General features: G+C 45.0%; 1 protein-coding gene across 8 annotated transcripts in view; it reads right to left on the bottom strand.

The window, feature by feature from the left end:
• The window catches only part of LOC138504316 (stimulated by retinoic acid gene 6 protein-like), a 432,147-nt gene that overhangs the window by 88,981 nt on the left and 319,648 nt on the right, over window positions 1–23,518 (bottom strand). For all 8 annotated transcript variants that reach the window (XM_069624734.1, XM_069624732.1, XM_069624731.1 and 5 more), the window contains 4 exons: window positions 20,789–20,837; window positions 11,727–11,846; window positions 3,770–3,840; window positions 919–1,033 (listed from right to left, as the gene is read on the bottom strand). In XM_069624734.1, coding sequence (XP_069480835.1) covers window positions 919–1,033; window positions 3,770–3,840; window positions 11,727–11,846; window positions 20,789–20,837 — 355 coding nt within the window. The remainder of the gene's footprint in view (window positions 1–918; window positions 1,034–3,769; window positions 3,841–11,726; window positions 11,847–20,788; window positions 20,838–23,518) is intronic.

The raw sequence follows: 23,518 nt of genomic DNA, 5'->3' as shown, positions 1-23,518 counted from the left end.
AGAGTAAAAAGGGAAGAAGCAGAAAACAAATAAGACACTTTTTACATTCTGATGAATCAAGTATCTGAACTTTATGATCTAATAAGAACATTTGCCAAGAACTATCTGAGGATATGTTATTGAATTGAACATAGTGGAAGACCGCCTTACAGGAGAAGGAATGCATTCTCCTTTTCTTTCGTTGTTATAATAGTTTTAGGGTCGGAATAGGTTAGTTTGGACAGTGGAATAAACTTGGTTTGGACTCTCACTGATGACTGGCAAGCACATTAGTTTGTTTTGTTAGGTAGGAAACCCCCATAGTTTAGGGAAAGCTAGGAATGTTCACCTTTCATTCAATAAAATACTGATGTGAGATGGGAAACCAGAGTCTGTGTTCTTCTTCTGACACGCCGCAGTAAGTTGACAAATGTCGCCTGCAAGCGCAAGCTGAAACCTTTGGAAGCGCAACTTGCAATTTAAGGATCCACATACGCTCATTCGCAAGGCACAGGTGCAAACTCACTGTCCCAATCCTTCCACTCTTTTGCACCCAAGCTCAGTACCAAATCAACGACATGATTTTTAGTAAACTGCTTTGTTTTTAAGAACTGTTCTTGAAAGATTGAAATGTTTAACTCTGGCAAATAATTGTACTATTGTCTGTCTGGCACTACCCAATGAAGGGGCCTTGATATTCAAAACCTCATGTCTGCATGGTATAGATGTCATCTTTGGAATGGCGGTCATTTCTAGCCAGATCTGTACAGCGCAATCGATAGATGCTCATCTCACCGAATTGTGCAGTGAACAGGACAACAGGATGAAGAATTGCCTTGAGACTATTGGAGGGGGATTCTCCTTCCATTGACTGCCTCTCCTGCTTTTCAGTTTTGGCCACAGGACACTGTAGTGGGGGATACATGGTTGTTTACTTACATTGTACAGGCAGATCAGGCACAGTAGGCTGGTCACAATCATACGCAGTGGAAACCTGAAGTTGGGATCCCATTGGTAAATCCTTTTGGCGAAGCATGATTTCGCAACCGTTGCTCTAAAACATACAGAAAGTGTATGAACATGTGTATCTGGCTATATCATGCTCCAAGAGGCCAACACAATGACAGATGTGTACTATACAACACCACTCTATGTCATATTACATTAAACTACACATGATATGTTACAGGTACTAATCTCAGTAAGGAGGATTCCGAAACAATGGGAAGCATCGACAAAATGTCCACCTACACCATTTTATCTAACGGACATAATGTGCATCACACCTACACATCACTTTGGCATAAACTACTTTCCTGAGTTTCTCACCTCTTCAGTAAGTAATTCCTAAATCTTTAACAGTAAATTGGATGCTTCTTGTCCTTTTTTATTTTTGAGTGTGTCTTAATTTGGATAGCCTCTACGTTACCTTCCTTTCCTCTTTCACAGTTATAAAGGTGTTTGTCAAGAGTGGGGTTTATTTCCCATCTATCTCACACCCCCTGACCTAAAATGTGTGATTTCCTCACTTGGATCCCCTTTATTATATTTTCAGATTTGTTTATCCGATTTCCGAATGTAGAAGTAACTGTCTCACTATGAGGCAATCTACGGGTCGCCACAAGATTAGGGCTTTGACGCCTTACCAGCATTAAAACTGCATGTCTAAGTTGCATGATGGTAGGCTTTGCTATTGGATCAGCCATTTGTAGATGCCTGGGCTGCTGTGGAAGTTGTAGAATATTTTCTGTAAGATTTTCTTTTGTATACACTACCCAGTTCATCGGTTATTTCCCCCCACCTACGTTACTAATACTCTGGTTCTTTGGGTTATGTGGGTGGTGGTCCTGGAGAGGGTAAACACAAGGGCTCTCTTGAAAGATGGCAGGCATTGTAACTTCCTAGGCTGCAGGTTTAGAGCATTAAACGGTTGTTACCCATTTACCCATAGTATCGGGAGGATAGCTCAGCAGCAACGTGCTCGCCTTGGAAGCAAGACCACACAGAACAACACAGGTTCGATCCCCGGTTCCGCGCTTAGAACCCTCTGGGTATTAAGCATGTTATAAATAGCCTATCATATCATATCATTACCCTGAGGATTCTTTCCCTGTGCAGCTTGCAGTATTTGGGTGATCAATTTCATGTTGCCCCAATTAGGATTACTGCTGTAATACTGAGGATCTAATTCCTAATTTGATGTGGCCCACCCCCTCCCAAAGGCTTTGAAGACAATGCATATAACCATCAGTTTGGCTCTTTGGTGCACTGTGAGCCATTGGATCTCTTTCTAAGCTGGGGTGATGAGATCCTAATTCTTTATGTGTAAGCAATGTCTGTCCACTTGATATTGTATTCTCTTGAGTTTCTGGATCTCTTTCTCTGATAGATTATTTCTCAATATTCCAGAAGGGAAGCCACGAAGGCCCTGGTGAGTTGCAGGGTGTAGTTTGCCTGATCACGTGTCTTTAACAAAGTGAGTGATAGTAGCTGATGTCCACTGTACCTCTGTTCTCATTAGAAGATGAAGGAGACATCCATGTCGAGCTAGATCCCAAGGCTCTTTACATTCATATGTCAGTGGGTGAGTATTCTCAGTTGGAGCCGGGACCATCAGGAGCTTGGATTTGGTTCTGTTTAGGCACGGATAGCAGACCTTCGTCCAATGATGAATGAGTCAAAGACAGTTTTGTGGTTCTTTTGCATTGCTGTCTAGCTAAAGTTGGAGTTGCTTGTTGTGTTCATACATTTGGAACTGCGGATGATGTTGTGTGATATCCTGTGCAATTGTCTGCATATGCATGAGAAATTGCAGCAATAGTGAGAAGCCATACAGGATGCTGCAGTTGATGTTTCTTATTGAAGAAGTGCTTATGCCAACCCTCATATGCTGGGTATGGAAATACCGAACTAGGTGAGCGGGGGTGGCAAGGGTGTCCCCCGCTCACCTAGTTTGGCATTATGGGTTTAGGGGATTGCGAGGATGTCCCCTGCATGCATTAGATAGGAAGTGGGGGACAACACAACAGAATTCGAAAAGTTTCTTGAGGTTCAAAATGCAAGCAAGTCGGCTTCACAATTTTGAATCTCGAGCTTTTTGGAATTCGTTACTTTAACGTATATCCAAGAATGACCTGCCTCTGCTCACTGTGTAGCCTCTAGCCAAATCCCCTGTTCCAAGGCCCAAGAAAGCTGATTCTATAATTGTCCCAGCATTCAATTTCAGATGGGCTTCAATTTCAGACAGGGAAGTGTGCTTCTTAATTGTGTCTTCAATGTTTGAATGAGGATGTGCTGACCAAGTTTGGCAGTATTGAACATTTTGCTGACAGCTGCAACCCTTCAGTGAAGGATGAGATGATCATGTGACTACTTGCGGTATCCACCTCCTTGCTTAATAATTATTGGTAGTGCCCTTTGGTATAGACCTTCATTGTTAACCAGCCCAAGGTCTCCATTTCTTTCAGTTTACAACATCTTGTTTTGACTTGAAAAACAACTAAAGGACAACGTCTGCATATGGATTCAGAAACCTACATAGACTGCTGTCCTGTGACAAGACATTGATCTGTTTTCAGACACAGGCTCCTGGGATTCACTTTAATGCTATGAGCAATTAACAATTAGCTTTCAATTCAGTGGGCTGCTGCCTGTCTTATTATGCAGAAAAGGGGAAGATACAGGAGACGAAGCCTTACTCTAGCACCATTTTAGTAGCTCTTATAGATTCCCAAGGGGCAACGATGACATGACATACTCTGGTCCCAGTGTCCATACATAATATACTTACTCATCAGTTCTGGCTTTCAGTAGATTCTTCACATAGTTGTACTGATGACGCGGCAGAAAAGGTTCTTCCTCCTAGGGTGAAAAAATAGTTGATCACGAACCAAGACGCAGCCAGTGGAATAGCTCAGTGGGGCAAGCATTGCATTGACCTACGGTAAATGCTGCCTACTGCTGAGGTTCAAATCGCAGTAGGTTAACAACTTACTCTTTCTAAGGTTGATACAGTGAATATCACTGAGTAGGGTATTTGCAAAATCTGTTATTCGAAACACAGCAAAATGCTGACAACAGCCACTACTGTAAAATAAGATTTCTAGTAAAAAATGCTGAGTCCTGTTAGAGGAATGCCTGAGCTTAGCCAGAGGTAAGTCCTGTCAGTTGTACTGCTCTTTATCTGTCTCCTTGTGGCAAAATGTTAACAGTAGAATAATAAACAGGTTTGCTGTCTTGTTAACTTTAAGAGACTAATTGAAAACTCAATTTTCTTCCATCCCGTGGGCAAAATGGAGTCTCACTGGTGTCATTGGCAGACTGATATGCTTCACTTAGAATGATCTATGCCCGACATGGGAGTTTACCCAGACGTCTGCCTTTGATTCGCGTACAATGTTGGGGTGGGAAAAACTGGCCTGGCTATAATGGACCAGTGCAAACAAATGTCACCTCGGGCAAAGGGCCATTTTGATCCCCCATTTTCTTTGCAATGCTGCCTTTCATTTAGTACTACACAGAGGCTGACGCAGCTGCGAAGCTAAAATGGTTTTAATACGCATAGTTTTTTCCCAGAGTCAAAGTCAACACAGGGTCCGGGCTTTCCTCTTCACCACTTCTCTAGTCATGCTCTGGTCCTCCTCTTCCTCAATGCCATGCCCTTCCCACCCACTGTGGCCTTGATTCCTTCAGACCAAGCTCTCACTCTTGCTACTTTTCTTGGGCCAAGCATACCCTCTCATACTTTTCTGATCTTGCCAGCTATGGCTTCACTAGGCTCCTGTACGTACCTCCAAATTCCTCCTGATCGCTCAAGACAACCTCCTCCTGCTGTTTCCAAGCAACGCCCGCCTGATATCTCGAATAAACCTCCCCCTATCTCTCCAACCAACCTCCTCCGGACTTATCACCCTCTGGACTCCAACCTCCTCTCCCCACTCTTACTTCCAACTCCTCACTCTCACATAGGCTTCAAATCTCTGCAGGAGCTGCTACTCCAAACATCCACACAGCCAGACTGCGATTCTGAGCCTATGCAGCCCTTTCGGTCCTCCCTTGGCATTGGGATTCCTGTGAGGGTTTACACCTGTGGATGTGAATGAGTTGGGGGCTGTGGATGTCTGCACTTAATTGATTAAACTTCGTTTGCTTTGGAACTTTGAAACACCACCAATCCTTTATAATGCTCAATCTTGGATGTTACCGATACTAATTTGGAGGATGCCATGCTCCAGGACACCTGAAGCATCCCCTTGGTCTGCCAGCAATTTGGAGCGTGTGCACGCTCTCAAAGTGAGCGTGAACCAATGGTGCGCCAAGTAAAAGCTTTTCTGAATGTGACTATTTCGCAGTGACAGACTGGCCAGGCTCTTCAGTGAAACAAAGGCAGTATCTGATCCTTAATCGGACACGCCATGCAATTGTTAAATGCAAGTGTGGTGTGCCACTGCAGTTTGAGCAGATGTGTGATTGATGGGAGCCTGTCATACATTACTGCCGGGAAAGCACTCCCGCCACTAATATGTGCAAGCGGGCTGGACCGTGCAGTTTTTACGCCACTGTCCAGCCCCTCCTGAAATGCTCAGAACAAGGTGACATGAGCATTTCGGAAAGTGGCACAAATTCATTTCTGCGCTCTTGCCATTGGAGCTGCTTTTTGAAAATGTGGCCCTTTGTAGTCACTTTCCTGCATTTGGTTGCAGCCTGGGAGAGAGAGAGCCTGGTGGAATTCGTCCCACCTTCTCATTTGTCCACTCCGTGTGAAGAGGGCCAATAATCCTTTGGGTGGTGGTGTGTGGGAGGAAAGTCAGTTACCCTGCTGGGGTTAATCCTTCAACTGGAACCCAGGTAAGAGTGTTGATATCAAGAACTTTCCTTTATCGTTATTTCAAATCAGCTTCCACTGATAGAAGGCTGCAGCTCTGCCGCTGGGCAGGTAATGCTGCTCCTGTTCTGCCTAACACTTCCTAGGAAGTTTCTCTTCCATTTCTCTTATTTTTCTCCACGTGCCACACGTGACCTACTGCACAAAAGTACTTGGGAAAACGGCAGCGCTGCAGAGGCTACTGGTAAGCCTTTATTTATTTATTCGCCTTTGTAGAGCGTGAAACAGCCCAGAGGCATCGTGGCGCTTGTTACATAACTAATCTTAGTTGCAGGAGTCATACATTTTACATTTTTTTGTACAGAGAAAAAATATATACAATGCATTCAAAATGTTAGTTGAAGAGAGAGGTTTTCAGTTTTTTCCAGAATGCAGGGAGGGAGTTCTCTGCTCTGAGGGCTGTGGGGAGTGAGTTCCAGAGTTTGGCGGCTATGTAGGGGAAGCTGATCCTGCCTGCTTTAGCCCTGTTGATGTGGGGGGTGTACAGTTGGTTGGAATAGCAGGTTCTAGTGGGTCGTGTAGATGGGGATTTTGCGATGGTCTCTGATAGGTATGAAGGGGCTGTGAGGGTGAGGCATTTGTGTGTGAGGGTGAGAATTTTGAAAGTAAAGTAATGCGTTCTTTAACAGGGAGCCAGTGTGCTGCCTGCCTGGCGTGCGCAATAAGGTCCCTTTTAGGAATACTTAATGCTGTTCTTAGAGCGTTATTTTGAGTGATTTGGAATATGTTTAGATTATTTGCAGAAATTCCGGCTAGGAGGGTGTAGCAATAGTTTAGTTTGGCCCCAATAGCTGCTCTAGCTATTGAGAGACAGTTAGGCTTGGATAGGTAAGGCTGCTTGTGTGTTGTGAAGCACACCACTTAAACACCGGGTCTGCTGGTTTTTTTAATGTTATTACGTTGATCTGCAGAGATCCTCCTGTTGGACTGTGTTTTTGGGGCCTTTTTAAATTGCTGTTCTTTTTTATTTTGCACCTTTATACATTCTGCTTAACATTTCTCAGGAGTTTCTCTTCCATTTCTATTCTTTTTCTCTGCGTGCAGCACATGACCCACTGTACATGTGCGCTTAGGGAAATGGCAGCACAGCGGACGGGCGGACGGGTGTGCTTAGAGCAAGCCCGTCTGGGCCCCGGCGGGCCTTTGGGCCCCTCCTCCTTCTTTAATGGCTAACATGGCCGTGCAAAGCTACTCACTGGAGACACTTTGCAGTCGGAGACCACTGATGACTTGCTGGCCAGCAAAGTGGGTCTATCTTTTGGAGCCTAACACGCCGGTCGTGGTGTCTGACTGCAACCCGCTGTATGGCCTTCTTTGCAACGCCTGCTCCCTAGTCTGCCACAAGCTGGATATTAAGGAGCTCTTGGAGACTCACTCCCAGCATCTCCTTTGTGTAACAGAGACGTGGCTGTCAGATGGCTCAGCCCCAGATCTTTACGACACTCTTCCTGATCTGTTCACCATTTTGCATACTGACCATGCCTATGAGAACCTGGGAGGTGGGGTGGCACTCATTTTTAAGAACAAGCTTCATTGCTCTGTGGTTGCGCTTCAGCATGAGATTAAAATGGTTGTCTTTTTCTCCTACAGTCACACACTACTTTCTTATTGTTTATCGCCCTCTGAAATTTTGATTCCACTTTTTCTAACAACTTTGCTAATGTTGCTGCAGCTCTGTAGTTGAAATCCCCCTGTCTGACCATTCTCTTGGATTATAACCCGTGGCCGGATGATCCTTTGGATTGCCATGGTGCTAACTTACTTACTCTCCTCTCTGACCTTCAGCTGCCTCAATTGGTTTTAGACCTGACTCATCAACACTGGCAGACCCTTAATTAATTGTTTGCTGAGGCCAATAGCGTTGTTGTCCACACAGCTTCCCTGGTTGTTTGGTCAGACCATTTTGTTATCCCTTTTACTCTTTTGACCTCTGGCTCCAGAACGATCGCCAGGCCGGTTTGCTCTTGTTTTCAATCTTGGAGGCAAGTAGACTTGGTCTGTCTGGCCAGCTCGATTAGGACCCACTTTGCTGCTGTTAGTATTAAGTCTTGTGTGGACCAGTTATCGGCATTCTACTCGGCTCTTGCCTCAGCAGCAGATGACCTCACCCCAGTAAGGGAGCTGAAGAGGCATCGGGAAGGTGTCAACCCAGTGTTTACAGCGCATCAGCGCTCTCATAAACTGCTGTACAAACGCCCCGAGCCCAAGTGCCACTGGGGGTACTCTGAGTCTGACAAATCTCTTCTGAGAGCTCAACGGCTTGTGTATCATCAAGCTATTAAGGAAGCTAGAGCAGTTTTCTTTTTTAACAATATTCGGGAAGCGCAACCACTCAAAATTACTTTTCGCTGTAGTGCGCGAGCTGTCTCAGCCCACCATAATTGCGCCTAAGGGTTTGGATTACAGGCTTTCTGTGATCTGCTCTCTGACTTCTTTGTTCAATAGATTGTGAAGATTCAACTGAATATTCCGGCTTCTAATGATGCTCAGACATTCCCCCTCTTTGTGGTGCCACCTCTTTCTTCTTCTATGGATTCTCCCTTTGGTTTCTTTCCTATGGCCACAGAGGTACAAGTTCTCCAGGCCATACGTCCACTCAAATCTACTTCTCCACTTGACCCTGTCCTTCTTCGAGTTTTGAACTCTTCTGGTCCAGGGCTAGCAGTGCTGGTCACCGGCGTGGTTGACCACTCATTACAGACTGGCACCATTATGGTGTTTCTGAAGCATGCGTTGTCCACCCACCTGCTCAAGAAGCCTTCTTTGGACACTGTTGTCCCCGCACATTTTCACCCTATTTCATTGCTGCAGCTTTTGATGAAGGTTCTTGGGTCTATTGTGGTGTCCCAATTGAGAGACTATCTTGAGTCTCAGCTTATTTTGGACCCTTTGCAATCAGGCTTTTGCCCTCTTATGGGTATTGAGGCTGTGTTGGTGGCTGTTATCGAAGATCTCGCTCTTGTTCTTGATTAGAACAGTGTTGGTATTGCTCTCTTACTTGATCTCTCTGCAGCGTTTGACATTATCAACCATGCCATTCTGTGTCAATGCCTCGGGGAGATCGGAATTGGTGGCTGTCTTCGAATGCTTTCAGTCTTTATCTGATAGAACCCAGTCCCTGTCGTTGCTTCCTTTTTTCTCGGTCCCCATTCCTCTTACCTGTGGCATCCATCAGGGCTCAGCCATCTCAGCATTTTTTTTTTAATACTTATATGCTCCCTTTGGCAGAACCCATTCACGCTCATGACTGCATTTTTTTTGCCCGTGCCGATGGCATCCAAATCATTTTGCGTGTTGATCGGGATCAAATGACGCCACCTGCCTGTCTGAAAAACTGCTTGTCTGACATTGGAATCTGGATGCATAGAAATTGGCTCCAGCTCAATACAGATAAAACAGAAGTGATGGTACTGGGAGCTGACCCCCTTGGGGGTTTTCTTGGTCTTTGGCCTTCTGCCATGGGCCCACTTCCTTCATCTGTGGCTACGGTAAAAAGGTTCGGTATTACCATTGCTGCCTCCTTGACTGTTGATTCTCAGATTAAGGCGAGATGTAGTGCTGCCCATTTTAAATGTATGCTTCTTAGGAACGTTAGTTATGTTGTGCCTGCTGAACTCTGTGGTTTGGTGGTTTCCACCTTCATCATGGTCAGCCAGAAACCCTTCTCAGTTGTTTGCAGGTTTTGCAGAATGCAGCCGCTCGTTTGGCTATGCGAGTGCTCAAATATGCTCGAACCTCTACAACGCTTCAGAAACTGCACTGGCTCCGATTGCCGGTAGGCTTATATTCAAAATCCTTTGGTCCACCGGACCCTTCATTACCTTGGAGCTGATTTTCTTTGCCAGAAAATCAAGCAATACTGTCTCGGAATCTTCAGTCCGCTGGTCAATTCTTGCTCTAGGTTCCGCGTTTTCGTAAATCAACAGTTGGGGGTAGAGCATTTTCTGTGGGGGCTCCTGCTCTATGGAACTCCCTTCCCCTGTTTCTTCGGAAGACTGAGGACCATCTACACTTCTGAAAGGCCTTGAAAACTTTCTTGTTCAATCAGGAACTTTTGGGGCTTTGTTGAGTGGTTTGCATTCTCTTCTTTGTTACCGGTTGTCAGTCTGCCCTCCTTTTCGTCAGTGGCCCACTGCTTAGTGCCAAGAAGCCTTCCGCTCATTGTCATGCTTTACAAGTTGTTATAACATACCATAACATAACATAGATGGCTGCCTTACATTTAAATGTAATGTTTATCATGAAAACCATTTCCGGCTTCATGTCCAAAAAAGCCAGTGCAATTTTGAACATAACTTTGTTCTAGGGTGCCCCATAAAACAATTCATCCCAACGATGTTAGAAACACACCTGCCATTTTGTAGACTGCATTCTGCTGCTGAAACATACTTTGGGGCTTAGCAGGCCTTTAAAGTAAGGACAATACTTACCCTTCCTAGTAGCCTTGGTGCTACCAGTATCCAAAGTGTCAATTGGCAACTGTACATTATCCTTTTCTCTTATTCTAAAGCCAGTAAGCATTTAACAGGAAAGTTACATAAAGGCTTTTTTAAACCTTCATGTGCATGATTCTACCGTGTTGTGAACCTCCATGTTAAGTACCTATGTGACCTGGCTACTTCTGGCATCTTAAGTAACTAATGCACAGCAGAAGGTATGCAGTGGTGTCTTATATAAGGATGCTATTGGTTCAATAGCACATCCTGGACTGACATGCCCATTTGGGTAGAAACCAATAACATCACATTTTAAGACGCAAAGGGGCTCATCACATGTTTGCTTGTCCGGAAATAAGGTGCTGGTAATAATGTATACCGGCAACTTTCCGGACCGGCAAACTACAAGTCTGTCGCTAGGGGACTGAGTTACGGACAGGACTGACCGGCCAGTAGATCATGCCCCTACCGGCAGATAAATGCCTGAATCACCGGCACTGGCAACCGCATTCCATGGATTCCTTCTCGGTAATATCCTGGTAACACCAGGATATCGGGCTGCAGAGACAGTATGGTAGTTCCCGGTTTCCCACTGGAATTACAAGCGGGATGGAGGGGGACTGATAATGCGCACCAATGTATTTTAAGAGAGTGAGGCTGGTTATCAGAGCAGGGTATAGCTTTGTGAGCTAAAGGAGACCACTTTTTTGATAGGGGCTTGTGGGATGTGGTCAATACCGGATAGACAGAAGAAGAATTCCCAAAACAAGCTACCTACTTGTGTCACACTTCTGGGCTGGTTATTTAGGTTGAAATGAGGCAAACGTGAATCACAGTCTTGTGTCAAAGCAAATATCACAAGATATGCACATAGGCTAGTATTTCAAAAGGAAATATTCAATTTTATTTTTCTAGTACATATTAAAAAAAGGAACATAATGGGTCCAATTATTAAAAAAGCACAAGACAAAACAGAGAGAAATCACAGTCCTGTTGGAAAAAACTCATGTGAAACGATCACGTGAATCTATTTACTTGAGTCAAATTGTACATCAAACCTGTTCTATTTTTAAGGTGATGTTAGTAGTGAAAAAAGTGACTTCACATCATAGACATACTATTGTAGTACTTTTGCAAAGACCCCAGTCGGGACAATGTGTGAACATAAACCCGTGTGGGGAACGTGTCGACAGGATGGCTCTGTTTCCAGCCTTAAGAGAGTACAGTCTTCAGAATTTCAAAGATGACTGTTGTCCATTGAATGAATATTGGACCAGATAAGGCTTTCATCAGGACACATAAACGACAGCTTTAACCCAAGAGTCGTATTCTTCACAGTAGGTGTGAGATGTCTAGTGATGTATCTCTATGGACAAACAAACACTCTGCAAGGTTATGTGTATGCATAGGCGTGAAGATTCACTTACATCGATGAATTCGGCGCGACAATATCCTTTCAGGTGCTTTGCAAATATTTGGATGAAGTGTCCCATTAGAAAGAGGCAGCAAATCAGAGATGGCAACGGGATTAGTTTGCTGAAGTGTGTCTGTAAAAAGGAAACATTACGGTTTAATTAGCTGAATATTGCATTTAGTCTTGGCAGCCTCTATTATCGCCTCTATGGCCAGCCACCCCTGGCTTCATCCATGTTCTTTATACAGACCTTCAAGCTTTAGAGGTTCGGGGTCTAAACCCCACATACAGAAGACCAACTTTGCGGAAGACAGTGTCAGTCGTTTGCCCCCCCCTCTCTTTACCCATGTCCATTTCAGGGGGGGCACATCCCTTCTGCTGTGTAGCACACCAACCATCCCCCCACGCTCCCCTCTTACCTTCGACGCCATGGCACACTCTCCCGGCTTTCCTCCAGGCCACATCCCATAATGACCTACATTCGGGAGACGGCCTTCCGGACATGGCCTTCCATACATAGGCCTTTAGATGGCACGGCCTTGGAACCTCATTTGGCTTTATCGACCGTAGGCTTACCTGCCTTTTTAATCCGCCGCCTGATATCCTGGTGCCACCAGGATATTACAAGTCCCGGCGGCCCGGGATATCAGGCAGCAGATCCGGGAAGTCCCCATTCCCGTGTAGTCCTATAGGACTCCATGGGGATGGGTTCACCGAAGCACAGGCACCGTTCCTAATGGTGCCGGTGCTTCCGTGGCATCACTGCTTTCTGGGGCCATTGTGCCCACCAGGTCAGAATTGTCGCGCGCTAAGGCCCTGGCAGGCAGAGTTGTAGTTTGCTGGTTCGGAAAGGGTGCCGGTAGGTTGCAACCGGCACCCTTATTTCCGGATCGACAAACTCGGAATGAGGCCCAAAGTGTTGACATTTACCTATGGTGATATGAAATGTCATGCACCTACGTGAGTAATGTGGAAGTAAATATATGTAAATATATGACCACTTCATTCATGAGCCCCATACAGGTTGCTTCCCTTACATTTCACCGGAGCAATTTCAGCATCCATATGAACATAGACGCGATCTATGTCGGAATTCTGGTTCCCCATAATTAACATGCTCTTCAAGTTGACGATGTATAACACAGACCCAAAATGTGCATGGTTGGGAGCGTGATCCAAAAGGAATTTTGCCCCAAACTTTCTCTGATAGGTATAACTGCAAGTTGGTGCCGTGATGTCCCTCACGTGGTCACACCACAGTAGATTCTTCAGATGCTCTGGTGGGCATGTGCTTCAGTATTGCATTCCACACCCATTAATGCATTGCATACTTTCGCAAAGGATTTGGAGAATATACATCAGAACAGATGCACGACAGTGGTGACCCCCTCAATATCAGCGGGATGCGTCCATTGTGGGAGGTGTTTGTATTTGTATTTTATTATATTTTATATAGCGTTTTTTACCAAAGCGCTTCACAGAGAACAATCAGCAGTACATTAAAAAAGCAGTAGGAAGTGGTGTTCCAAGTTAAGCCTGTAACAATCAAACAAGCGATTGACGTAAATGAGTTTTTAAAGAAGAGTGAAAGAGAGAATAGGAGGTGATAGAGCGGAGAGATAGAGTTAGAAGCTTCCATTGGAGGGGGTAAGGAGTTGGCAAGAGCGGAAGCGAGATTGCACACGGGTATTGGGGGACATTAAGTCGAAAAAGACTAGTGGAATGAAGAGGCCAAGAGGGAGAATAGAATGAGAGAAGAGAAGTGAGGTAGATGGGGGCGAGACCATGAAGAGATTTAAAAGCTAGGCAAAGGAAGTTGAATTTAAGATGAGAGTGAAAGGAAAGCCATCCGAGAGAGTCAAGGGCAGAAGAAATGGAGTCGCGGTAGAAGAGCAAACAAAGAGATCGAATAGAAGAGTGATAGCTAGATTTGAGAGGGGCAAGACGTGAGGAGGGCAGACCAAAGAATAAGACAGAGCAATAGAAAAGGAGGAAACCAGACGTTTAGTGGCGTGAAAGTTAAGAAAAGGCGAATCTTACGTATGTTAATGTTATAAAGATGTCATCAACAGGCACATGAGGTGAGAGGGATATGGTGGGCAAAGGAAAGCTGAGAGTCAAAATAAAGGCCAAGATTGCGGGCAGTGGAAGAGAGAGAGAGATTGGAGGCGAGAAAGGAGATAGAGGGAGGAGGAGACAGGGATGGGAGTGTATTTGCAGGAAAGAAAAGGACTTCAGTCTTTCCTGGGTTTAGAGAAAGAAAGTGAGAAGTCATCCATGATTTGATGGCTGTGAGACAAGATGAGAGGGTGAGATGAATACCAGGTAAGAAATAAGAAAAGGAAAGAAAGAGCTGAGTATCATCAGCACCCAAGTGATGCAATACTCCGAAAGATGAGATAATAGGAGCAATAAAAGAAGTGTATCAGGAGAAGAGGAAAGGACCAAGAACAGACCTTTGTTGGACTCTGTGATCGAGAGTGAGAGAAGGAGAGGTGTTAACACCCCAAGAAACAGCAAAAGTTTGATTAGATAAATAGGAAGAAAACCAGGATAGGACAGAGCTGTGAAAACCAAAAGAAGAAAGAGAGTAAAGAAGCAAAGAGTGATCCACTGTGTCGAAAGCAGCAGAAAGATCAAGAAGAATAAGAACAGATGATTGTTTCGAGTAGCGAGCGGTGAGAAGAGAGTTCAGTACAGAGGTTAGGGCAGTTTCAGTAGAGTGGCGGGCCGGAAACCAGACTGAGTGGGAGGAAGAAGGGATAGATCAGATACAAAAGATGAAATTTGTGAGTAGACAAGTCGCTCAAGAAGCTTAGATAGGTAGGGTAGTGATAGGATGAAAATTTGACACAAGAAGAGGGTTAGCTGTGGGTATTTTAAGAATGGGAACAATAGTTGCGTGTTTAAAAGCTAATGGAAGGTTGAGGTAGTGAGGCAAGTATTGAAAAAAGCAGTGAGAAAATGTATCAAGAGCAGATAGACTTTGGGAATGAGTATAGAGGGAAGAGGATCGTTGGGAGCAGCAGTAGGGTGAGTTTTGGCCAGAATAGTTGCCACGTCTGAGTCAGATACAGGGGTGAAGTTAGAGACAGTAGTAGAGGGCGTTGGAAAAGACGAAGTAGAAAGGTTGTAGGACGGAGATGAGAAGATATCCTGACGTAAGGACGGTACTTTATAAGAAAAGAAATTAGCAAGGTCAAAAGCGGATAATAACGTGATCTACGCACAATGTTGCTGCTTCCCAAGAGGCTGTTCACCCATTGCATAGATCCAATCCGGGAAGTCTCACGAGCCAGTTAATGTCAGAAATGTGAATTTGATCGCTGGGCACAGGTATCACTGGTCCCCCAATAGGATGTCTATAAGGGGATAGCAACCAGTGTCACATTGAAAGTAGGTAAAACAAATCTAGAATTGGTGGTAATTACTGAGTGGAGGGGAGCAAAGAAATGCTCCTGATTGACGAACATGATAGACACTTGCATGTCTACTGTGGAGCAAATGCTGAACTGCTGTAAGGTAGGTTGAGCGATTCTGAAATCCACATGCAGGGTTGGCTCATGACGTCACTACTTAACATTAAGTTTGCATAACAAAGTAGTGATTAAAATACCTTATTAATAAAAAAGCTCCAAAAATCTAAAAATGCACCTCTACGCTTGCTACGTGCTCTGCACATTCTAACGGCCAGTGTCAGTAGACCCTACAGTTCACTTTCAATCTAGTTGACACACGTGAGCGCTGCCCATACTACTTGTCAATCTAAAAGTTATAAAAACCAACACAATTGCTAGCATGCCATTTCTGCAGTTCCTCAGATTATAGGGGGCATGTAGCTAGTTGTTTTTGCAGACAGAGTAGGGGCTATGCCGAGTTGGCATATCAGTGTGGTGAAAGCCGATATGAATCGGATGCCATCTGGCTCCTCTGATGTTGTCACTGTTCTATCTGACCATAGTGGTATGGGCTTTCTGTGATTTACTATGAGGGAGGGACCCTTACTAGAGAGAGTTAGCATCATTGTGTGCAGACTTGATGGCTCTGCCTACTACCAGGGCTCTGATCATAGGTTTAATGGTCCTAATTTGATTAAAGCAATTGTGTCATGAGTCAAGAGACATGTCAGCATCTGAACACTTACACCTGATTCATTGATGAAGGAGTGGACTAAGTAATCACAGAAAAGAAGAGGTGAGTGCCTGAACACTACTGTCTATCTAACGAAATATGGTAGTCCATGGTGTTGAAGGCTCCGGAGAGGGAGAGGATGGCCAGTAGAGTTTCACAGCTTTAATCCACTGTGGCCAATGCATCATCCAAGAATCTCAGAAAATGGAGACTCAGTGCTGTAGAGTGGCCTACAACTGACTGTATGGGAAAAGGCAGTGATGGGCATCCATAAAACTTGGGTGTTGCCCAACACTTTCTTGTCCATGAACTTGATGTAGGTAAGTTAGTGATAGGCCTATCTATAGTCTAGATGTTCTCCATGCTCTAGGGTCTGGTCAATTAAGGATGGATAGTCAAGATGTTCTCCATGAGCGTGCTTTGGGTAAGTTAGCGGTGGGCCTATAGATAGTCAATATGGTCTCCATGAGCTTGGTGCAGGTAAGTTAGCGATGGCCCTAGAGATAGTCAAGATTTTCTTCATATGCTTGGTTCAGGTACGTTTTTGATGTGCCTATAGATCGTGTAGATGTTCTCCATGTGCATCGTTGAGGCAAGTTTTTGAATGGCCTTTAGATAGTCTAGATGTTCTTCATGCGAATGGTTCGCGTAAGTGTGGAATCTGCTGATAGATATTCTAGATGTTCTCCATGAGCTTAGTTCAGGTAAGTTTATGGTGGGCCTATAGATAGTCAAGATGTTCTCCATGAGCTTAGTTCAGGCAAGTTAGCAGTGGGCCTATAGGTAATCAAGATGTTCTCCATGACCTTAGTTCAGGTAGGTTAGTGGTGGGCATGTATCTATTATAGATGTTCTCCATGAGCTTGGTTCAGGTTAGTTAGTGATGGGCCTAGGGATAGTCAATATGTTAGGGTGAACAGTGGGCTTTTTTGGAAGAAACATATCTATTCCGTTCTTAAATGAAATATCCTTCCTTGGAGGAGATGTTATGTATGTGTGGAATAAGGAGGCCAAGTCGTTTTTCTTGGTGTGGCAGACTTCAGGCTGACACCCAGTCAGCAAAGGAATTAGCTGACAGAGTTGTTTTCTGGAGGTGAAACAACATGGATTCAGTGCTTGCAAAGGTGTCCGGCTATCCAATAGGCATCTGTGGCCAATAATATTTACTTCTTGAAGTTCTTTATAGCTGACAGATACCATCATTTCACTCCCCGGGTGGGTGTTTTCACCGCTCTGGCTCCATGCGCATGTTGGCTTGTTTCAGGGGCTTCAGGTGCAGATTGAACCTAGGCACAGCGTGACTTTGATCTCAAGATTATCTGTAAGTGAGCTTCTCGCTTAACAGCTGCTCCATGTGGTTAGTGAAAATTTGAAAAGTAGAACTACATTGCGAAGAGATCATATCAGCCACTGGAGATGGGAACAGGGCTGTGTGATGCCTTGTTTTGATAAGTTAGAACTGTATCTTCTTATCGTAGAAAGGTGAGAACCTGGACTTTGCTTCAACAATGAAAATGGCATGTTCTTGAAGACAATAAGAAAGTTGTGTGCCCAGATACAAGGCTAGGTTTCAACGTTTTGAGTGCCAGCATTAGTGGTATAGGTGACGTCGCAGGTGGTGCATTCAGAGGACGGAGGATCAGGGTGGGTGTGAAAGATGCACAGAGGGTTATGTGAGGTGTAGAGGTCAATTGCCATGGTGACAGATTGCAAATCAATCTACATCATCAATCATTGGATGGCAGAGGGAGAGCTTTTGATTCAACGTCAGCAAACAATCGCCTGAGACTGTATATTGATCAAATAATAAGCCTTTACAGTTGTTAGCACCATGTTATCAATGGTGGAGCTATCGGCTGATTGACGTTTCACCAGCAAGATGATGCCAGCAGGATGTGCAGCAGGAACCTGTGAATTACAATGAACTGGTTACCACGGCATCTGTCGACAGATGAAGATTGGTGGAGCATAATTAATCGCATCAGTTTATACCTGTGGTCTTTGTGGATTAGTGTGCTATCAAGGCGGTTTAGCAGTCGATTGCTTTCCTTTAAGATGGGATAGTAACACTAGAGATTACAAGGAACACATCATTCCTTTGAAGAAATGTATAATCTTGTCATATTGAGTCATACCAGCGACTGCGATGGTGCCAGTCGGACTTTCCCAAAGGAAGGGGAACAGAAACAGCACTGATCGATCTGAGAGGGGACCTGACATGAATAGTAGAAAATCAAGAGTCCATGCTATGATTATCGTGCTCTTGTTAGCTGGAAATGCCTCTCTGTGGCATGGTTTCTTGTTATGTGGTCCTGCGTGTGTTTTGGACTACAACCCCCATGATCCTCCACGGCTGACTGTGCTGGCTACAGATCAGGGGAGTTGAAGTTCAAATCATCTGGATGGCCACATAATGTGTAGCCAATGAGTAACCATGTTCTGCAACGTGGTATCATCTTGTCTTTCTTGACATTAGAGTCAATATTGTCAGAGCAAAATAAGGCTTTGCTTCTTGCTTCATCAAAGACAAATAGGCACACCAGCCTGAACAACCTCCTATTAGTGACCGCAAAAGTAGTCTGTATGATTGCTTATGGATCACCCAGGTCACAATTCATTTTCAAAATGTAGACCAGGCTACTGCATGATTTCTTTCCGTGACTTGACAGCTTCTTATCATGAGATCTTCGCTCAAACTCTGAAAGGTCAAAACCAAAGCTTCACCGCCATTTTGAACTGGTAAAACTATAATGTGCTCAGGCTGTACTGGGCAAAGACCAAATGCAAGCTGTTAAACTGTAAAAATAACCTAAAAAACTAGAACTCAAACACATGACAAGTTCAGGCTGGATGACCCCCTGTGTGCCGGCTCACACAAGTGACACCCTTGTGATGCATGTTTGACTCTCAATGCTCCAGAGAGAGACTGGTGGCAAATGTACCCATGTACACTTCCTATTATATGCTCCTCAATAGCAGTCTCCATCTCGAGCCTCACCATCTGCAGCCATGATCATGGCCAAGGTAATCATTGGTGCTAAATTGCAATGGTGCAGTACTCTGTATGCTTTTAGCTCCAGGAAGTTGGCATGCTACTTATAGAAACAGCCACATGACCCAGCGAGTAGCTAAGTCATAGACTCATCCACTAACCTTACCTGCAGGAGTGGGCAGAGCCCACAATGATTCCTAATGGGACTTCAGGACAAACATACACGCCCTTGGGCCTTACTTCAGTAAGAACCAATCATGGTAAGAATGAAACTGAAATACCACCCTCTTGCTCCCAAGAGTCTCTACAGAAAAGTACCAGACTGTTTAGATTAGAAGAAAGATTCTGCCCACCAGAGACCAACGTCCTGCCCCTTATTTCAAATAGAGGTGCAGAGATTTTGCTTCAGTCATTCTAAGGTAGTACCCGGGCTGTACCAGTCTCCACTGACTGGAAAAACCTCTGTCTTTAACTCTGAAGAGAAAGAAGTCTTTCTGCTTTCAGGTAATACTGGAAACTTGGCTGTCCTGTCACTACCATCAACAAAAAGTGGTGAGTGGAAGGTTTTGAATGAATCTGAACCACTGGCATTGGTCTGGGCAACCTTCCAGGCTATCGTTTATTAGCCTGTCTGCGCCATTGCAAAAGGGGTCCAGCCATATGTAAATCAGCCAGGTACTGCCACCAACTGCCAGGCCAGGTCCCCTCTGCACGGAAAGACAAGCAACCCCATGCATGTTTCTGACCTTTTGGGCCTCTTCAGTGAGGTGCAGGTTGGTTCTCTATGGCGCATCGAGCAAGGGACCAACGTCTGGGCATACACTCTCTCACATAGTGAGAGAAACTATAACCTCAAAAGTGATGGGTGGAAGGTTTTGAATGAATCTGAACCACTGGCATTGCTCTGGGCAACCTTCCAAACTGCTAGGCCAGGTCCCCTCTGCACAGAAACACAAGCAATCCAGACATTTTTCGGCCTTGTTGGGCCTCCTCAGTGAGGTGCAGCTTGGTTCCCTATGGCGCAGAGAGCAAGGGACCCACGTCTGGGCATACACTCTCTCACATAGTGAGACAAACTACAACCAAATAATTGATGGGTGGAAGGTTTTGAATGAATCTGAACCACTGCCATTGCTCTGGGCAACCTTCCGAACTGCTAGGCCAGGTCCCCTCTGTCCTGTCAGTACTAGCTTTAAAGATTAGCATACAAAGACCTTGCATGCATAGTTGCCAGCACAGTACCACAGACACCTAGCACTCCCATACACAGCGCTTGCATACCCAAGGGTTGCAGAGCTATATAACACCAGTACAGATACAAATAAGAAAATGAGGCCTACTAGCTTCATCGCATGTGTGGAGGTAAATCTGTTGGAGTTACTGCTAAACTCGATTACCAATATACCACCACTTGGTCTATTGGAATGACCACCAGATTACGAGTGGTGGCGTTGCCATGTTAGTCCCCATTCATGAAGCTTTGAAACAATGACCACTGGCGTTAAAACCACTGCAGAATTCCTCCAAATCCGAATTTGGCTGTTCTGTCAAACTGGCCATAATTCCATTGATGCCCAAAAAAGTGGGGGTAACGGGATTGCCGTGAAAAATGTACAGCTCTGTGAAGCTTGAAAACAAACTTAATGATAGGGTAGTCACATACAAGTCCCATGGGACAAGAATTCCAACTCACTATCTTCACGATAAAGCCCAGCTCCAGCTTCATGCCTGTGGAAGTGGCAAACAGACCATGCCGGGCGGATGGCCACCTACAAGCTCTGCCTCATGCCGCTTCTGAAAGGTCACTGAATTGTTCATGGCTGATAGCCCGGACACTGCCCGTGGGTGGTAGTGGGGTGCGGTATAAATCAACATAACATATCATGGCTGATAAGTGGATCACAGTACAGCTGGAGGAGCCCGGCAGCAGCGCAAAACAAAACTATACTTACGTTTTCATTAATCTGGCAGTCAAATATGTATACCACCTGCACACAAAACCTGCAAAACGAACATGAAAGTCACTTTCAATCGAGGAATGCAAACATTTTCAAGAAACAACATTGCATTGTTACATTGCTTGTATATCTTGCTTCTGGTCACGCATGTGTGCACAGTACTGGGACCTACTGACCAGTGGGACTCCTGCATTTGTCCAGATAAAAAGAGAATTGTGCCTTCACAAAAACAACTTCTACAAGTTAAAAGTCCACACTTCTAATAGTTTTTTAACAAAATCTTTCTACTTTGTTTATTTTTTCTTTTTGCTGTATTTGGGCACAAAAGGAGTTTATTATAAGGTGAGCATTCTCTACTTCCGTTTGCTATCTGCCTTTTCTCTGCACACAATGCACAGACACGACTGCTCTCATCAGTAGGTAAAATACTTGTGCCATTACTATGCACACTTGCGTGACCAGAAGCAAGGTACAGAAGCACATTTTGGCAGCATCTGTCTGTGAGAGGAATGCCAGGTTTTATAGAAGAGAAGTTCTGCAAAATGGTAGCACATTTTCCACGTGTGAAGCCTATGGCCTGATGTCACCGGTTGGACACAGGACAAGTGAATCTAGCCTCAGTTGCCTTTCATTACTAATGACCCAATAATCTGACTAGCTAAGCTGGCTACAATCAGCACAGTAAAGGTTGGCAAGTCAATGAGGGCTTGAGCCTGGCTTGAGGCACATCTCTGGCCCTGGCTCTGCCAATCAAGAGCCAAACAAGAGTCGAGCAAGACATTAAGAGCAATGGGCCTCATTCTAAATCAGCCGGTCCAGTAAAACATTGCTGGTACTTTACCAGACCAGCCGACTATTCGTTTGCCGGTGGGGCACGCATGTTACCTCCAGCTCAAAGCTGGAGGTAAGGCAGGTGCCCTACTGGCATTAAAAGATGGGTGAGTCAACGGAACAATGTTCTTCCAAAAAAAGTCACAAATATGTTCCAAAAAAAAGGAACTCACAAGAAGCTGATAAGGGTAGTGGGAGTCACCATCCCAAGCACAGCAGTGGTTACTCTAATCCTCCCTATGTACACAGCCTCAGTGGCTCCTGTGTAGCTTGTGGAGCAAGTGATCGTGTGAATTGGGACCCCAGATGTAAGGGTAAGACCATGAGGTGGGTCAACTCTGTGAATCTGGCCTTCTCTCGGTACGACGGTCATTCATCCCCTGTATATTTCTGCACATTTTTTAACAAAAATGTTTTGCCGGATAAAAAACATTGACAAAGATGGGATGGGGAGGCATATAAGGGGTAGGGTGGGGTGGTGTATGGGAAATAATTAATAGGGGTGTGGGGTTTGGGGAAGACCCCCCCCCCAAAAACAAAACAAAATAATTTGATGATTTTTTGTGGCAAAATATTTTCAGCAAAAAGTGCAGCGAAGAAGACAGGCGAAGAATGACATAGAACCCTTCTCTCATGATGAGGAAGAGATACTCACAGGGGCATTCTTCTCTTCAGATTCCCTGCCATGTGGGATAGGATCTGAGTAGTGTTCCTTTTCCTTGGGATCCTGGGAACCAAGAGTTGCTGAGCCAGCATAACTATAATGGATTCCACTTTGGTAAATTCAGAGGGACTGGCCAGAGCTACTCTGATGCCCACTAATTTGGCTGATGGACCCCCTCTCACGTTTTCAGTTGTGCCTATAACACTAGCTGTGAATGAAGGAGTAGTTAGGATACCTGCTAGTGTGCAGAGGCAGATCCCTGGTAAATTTCTGCTAGTGCATGATCTCAGAGATTTAGGTCTTGTTGGAGACACTGCAGAGTGACCACTCACAAGGTCTCAGACTAAGGATACTTTGGCCAAATCCAAGGATCAGCTTAAGTCAAAGGGGAAACCCATGGCTAAAGGAGTCAAGAAACAAAAGGGGAGAAAACAAGATTACCCCTAGCTCACCTACTACTGAGGCAGAGGAAGATGGTCAAGCCCCTGTACCTGATGAAGAAGAGTGGCTGCCTGAAGTTCTCAACCTCCATGACCACCCTGAATTGTAAAGTTTGCTGGCAGAGGGGAGTCCTCTCCTGGATCACCAGCCTGCCCTCTCCAACCCCTCCCTCCCACACCCCTCTCTGTAATAAAGTCACCATTAACCCGGATCTAGCCAATTCCCTCCTAAACTCCCTCCCAGCACTCTCACTCCAGGAAGGTCCTCCCCCATTGAACCCTTCGATTACTGGCTCTCCAGCGCCCTCATCCCCTTAATTCCAATTAACTGTTCCCCTCAGAGACTGCGCACCAATCCCAAGTGGTACAAAACCCACCTCAAATCTATCAAAGCTCTTAAGCACCGACTGGAGTGGACTTGGAAAACCAACCCCACAAAACAAATCCTCTCTCGCTACACTGAAAGGGCCTACCACTCAGAAATTAGGAAAGCCAAAAAAACTTCCAATGGAACTGAATCTCCAGCTCTGGTAACCAAAGCCATGAACTGCACAGAATCATCAAAGAATTCAAGACACCAGGATTCTCAACCCCTCTGCCCCTCAACTCCCAATCTCTATGCGATGCCCTGTCCGAACACTTGCACAATATTGCTATTAATAGACACTGTGCCATCCTTTCAAAACTAGCACTGACGTTCCCTGACCCTTCCTTCCTGTTCTCCACCCATCCCCAGGCCTACCACCCTCTATATGCCAGTCTTCTCCTCTTTTTCCCCTTCTCACGCCC

Source organism: Ambystoma mexicanum, chromosome 11 (assembly GCF_040938575.1).
Source record: "Ambystoma mexicanum isolate Mex_15411 chromosome 11, UKY_AmexF1_1, whole genome shotgun sequence".
NCBI classification, from domain to species: Eukaryota; Metazoa; Chordata; class Amphibia; order Caudata; family Ambystomatidae; genus Ambystoma; species Ambystoma mexicanum.
This window is presented reverse-complemented; position numbering and strand designations above follow the sequence as displayed.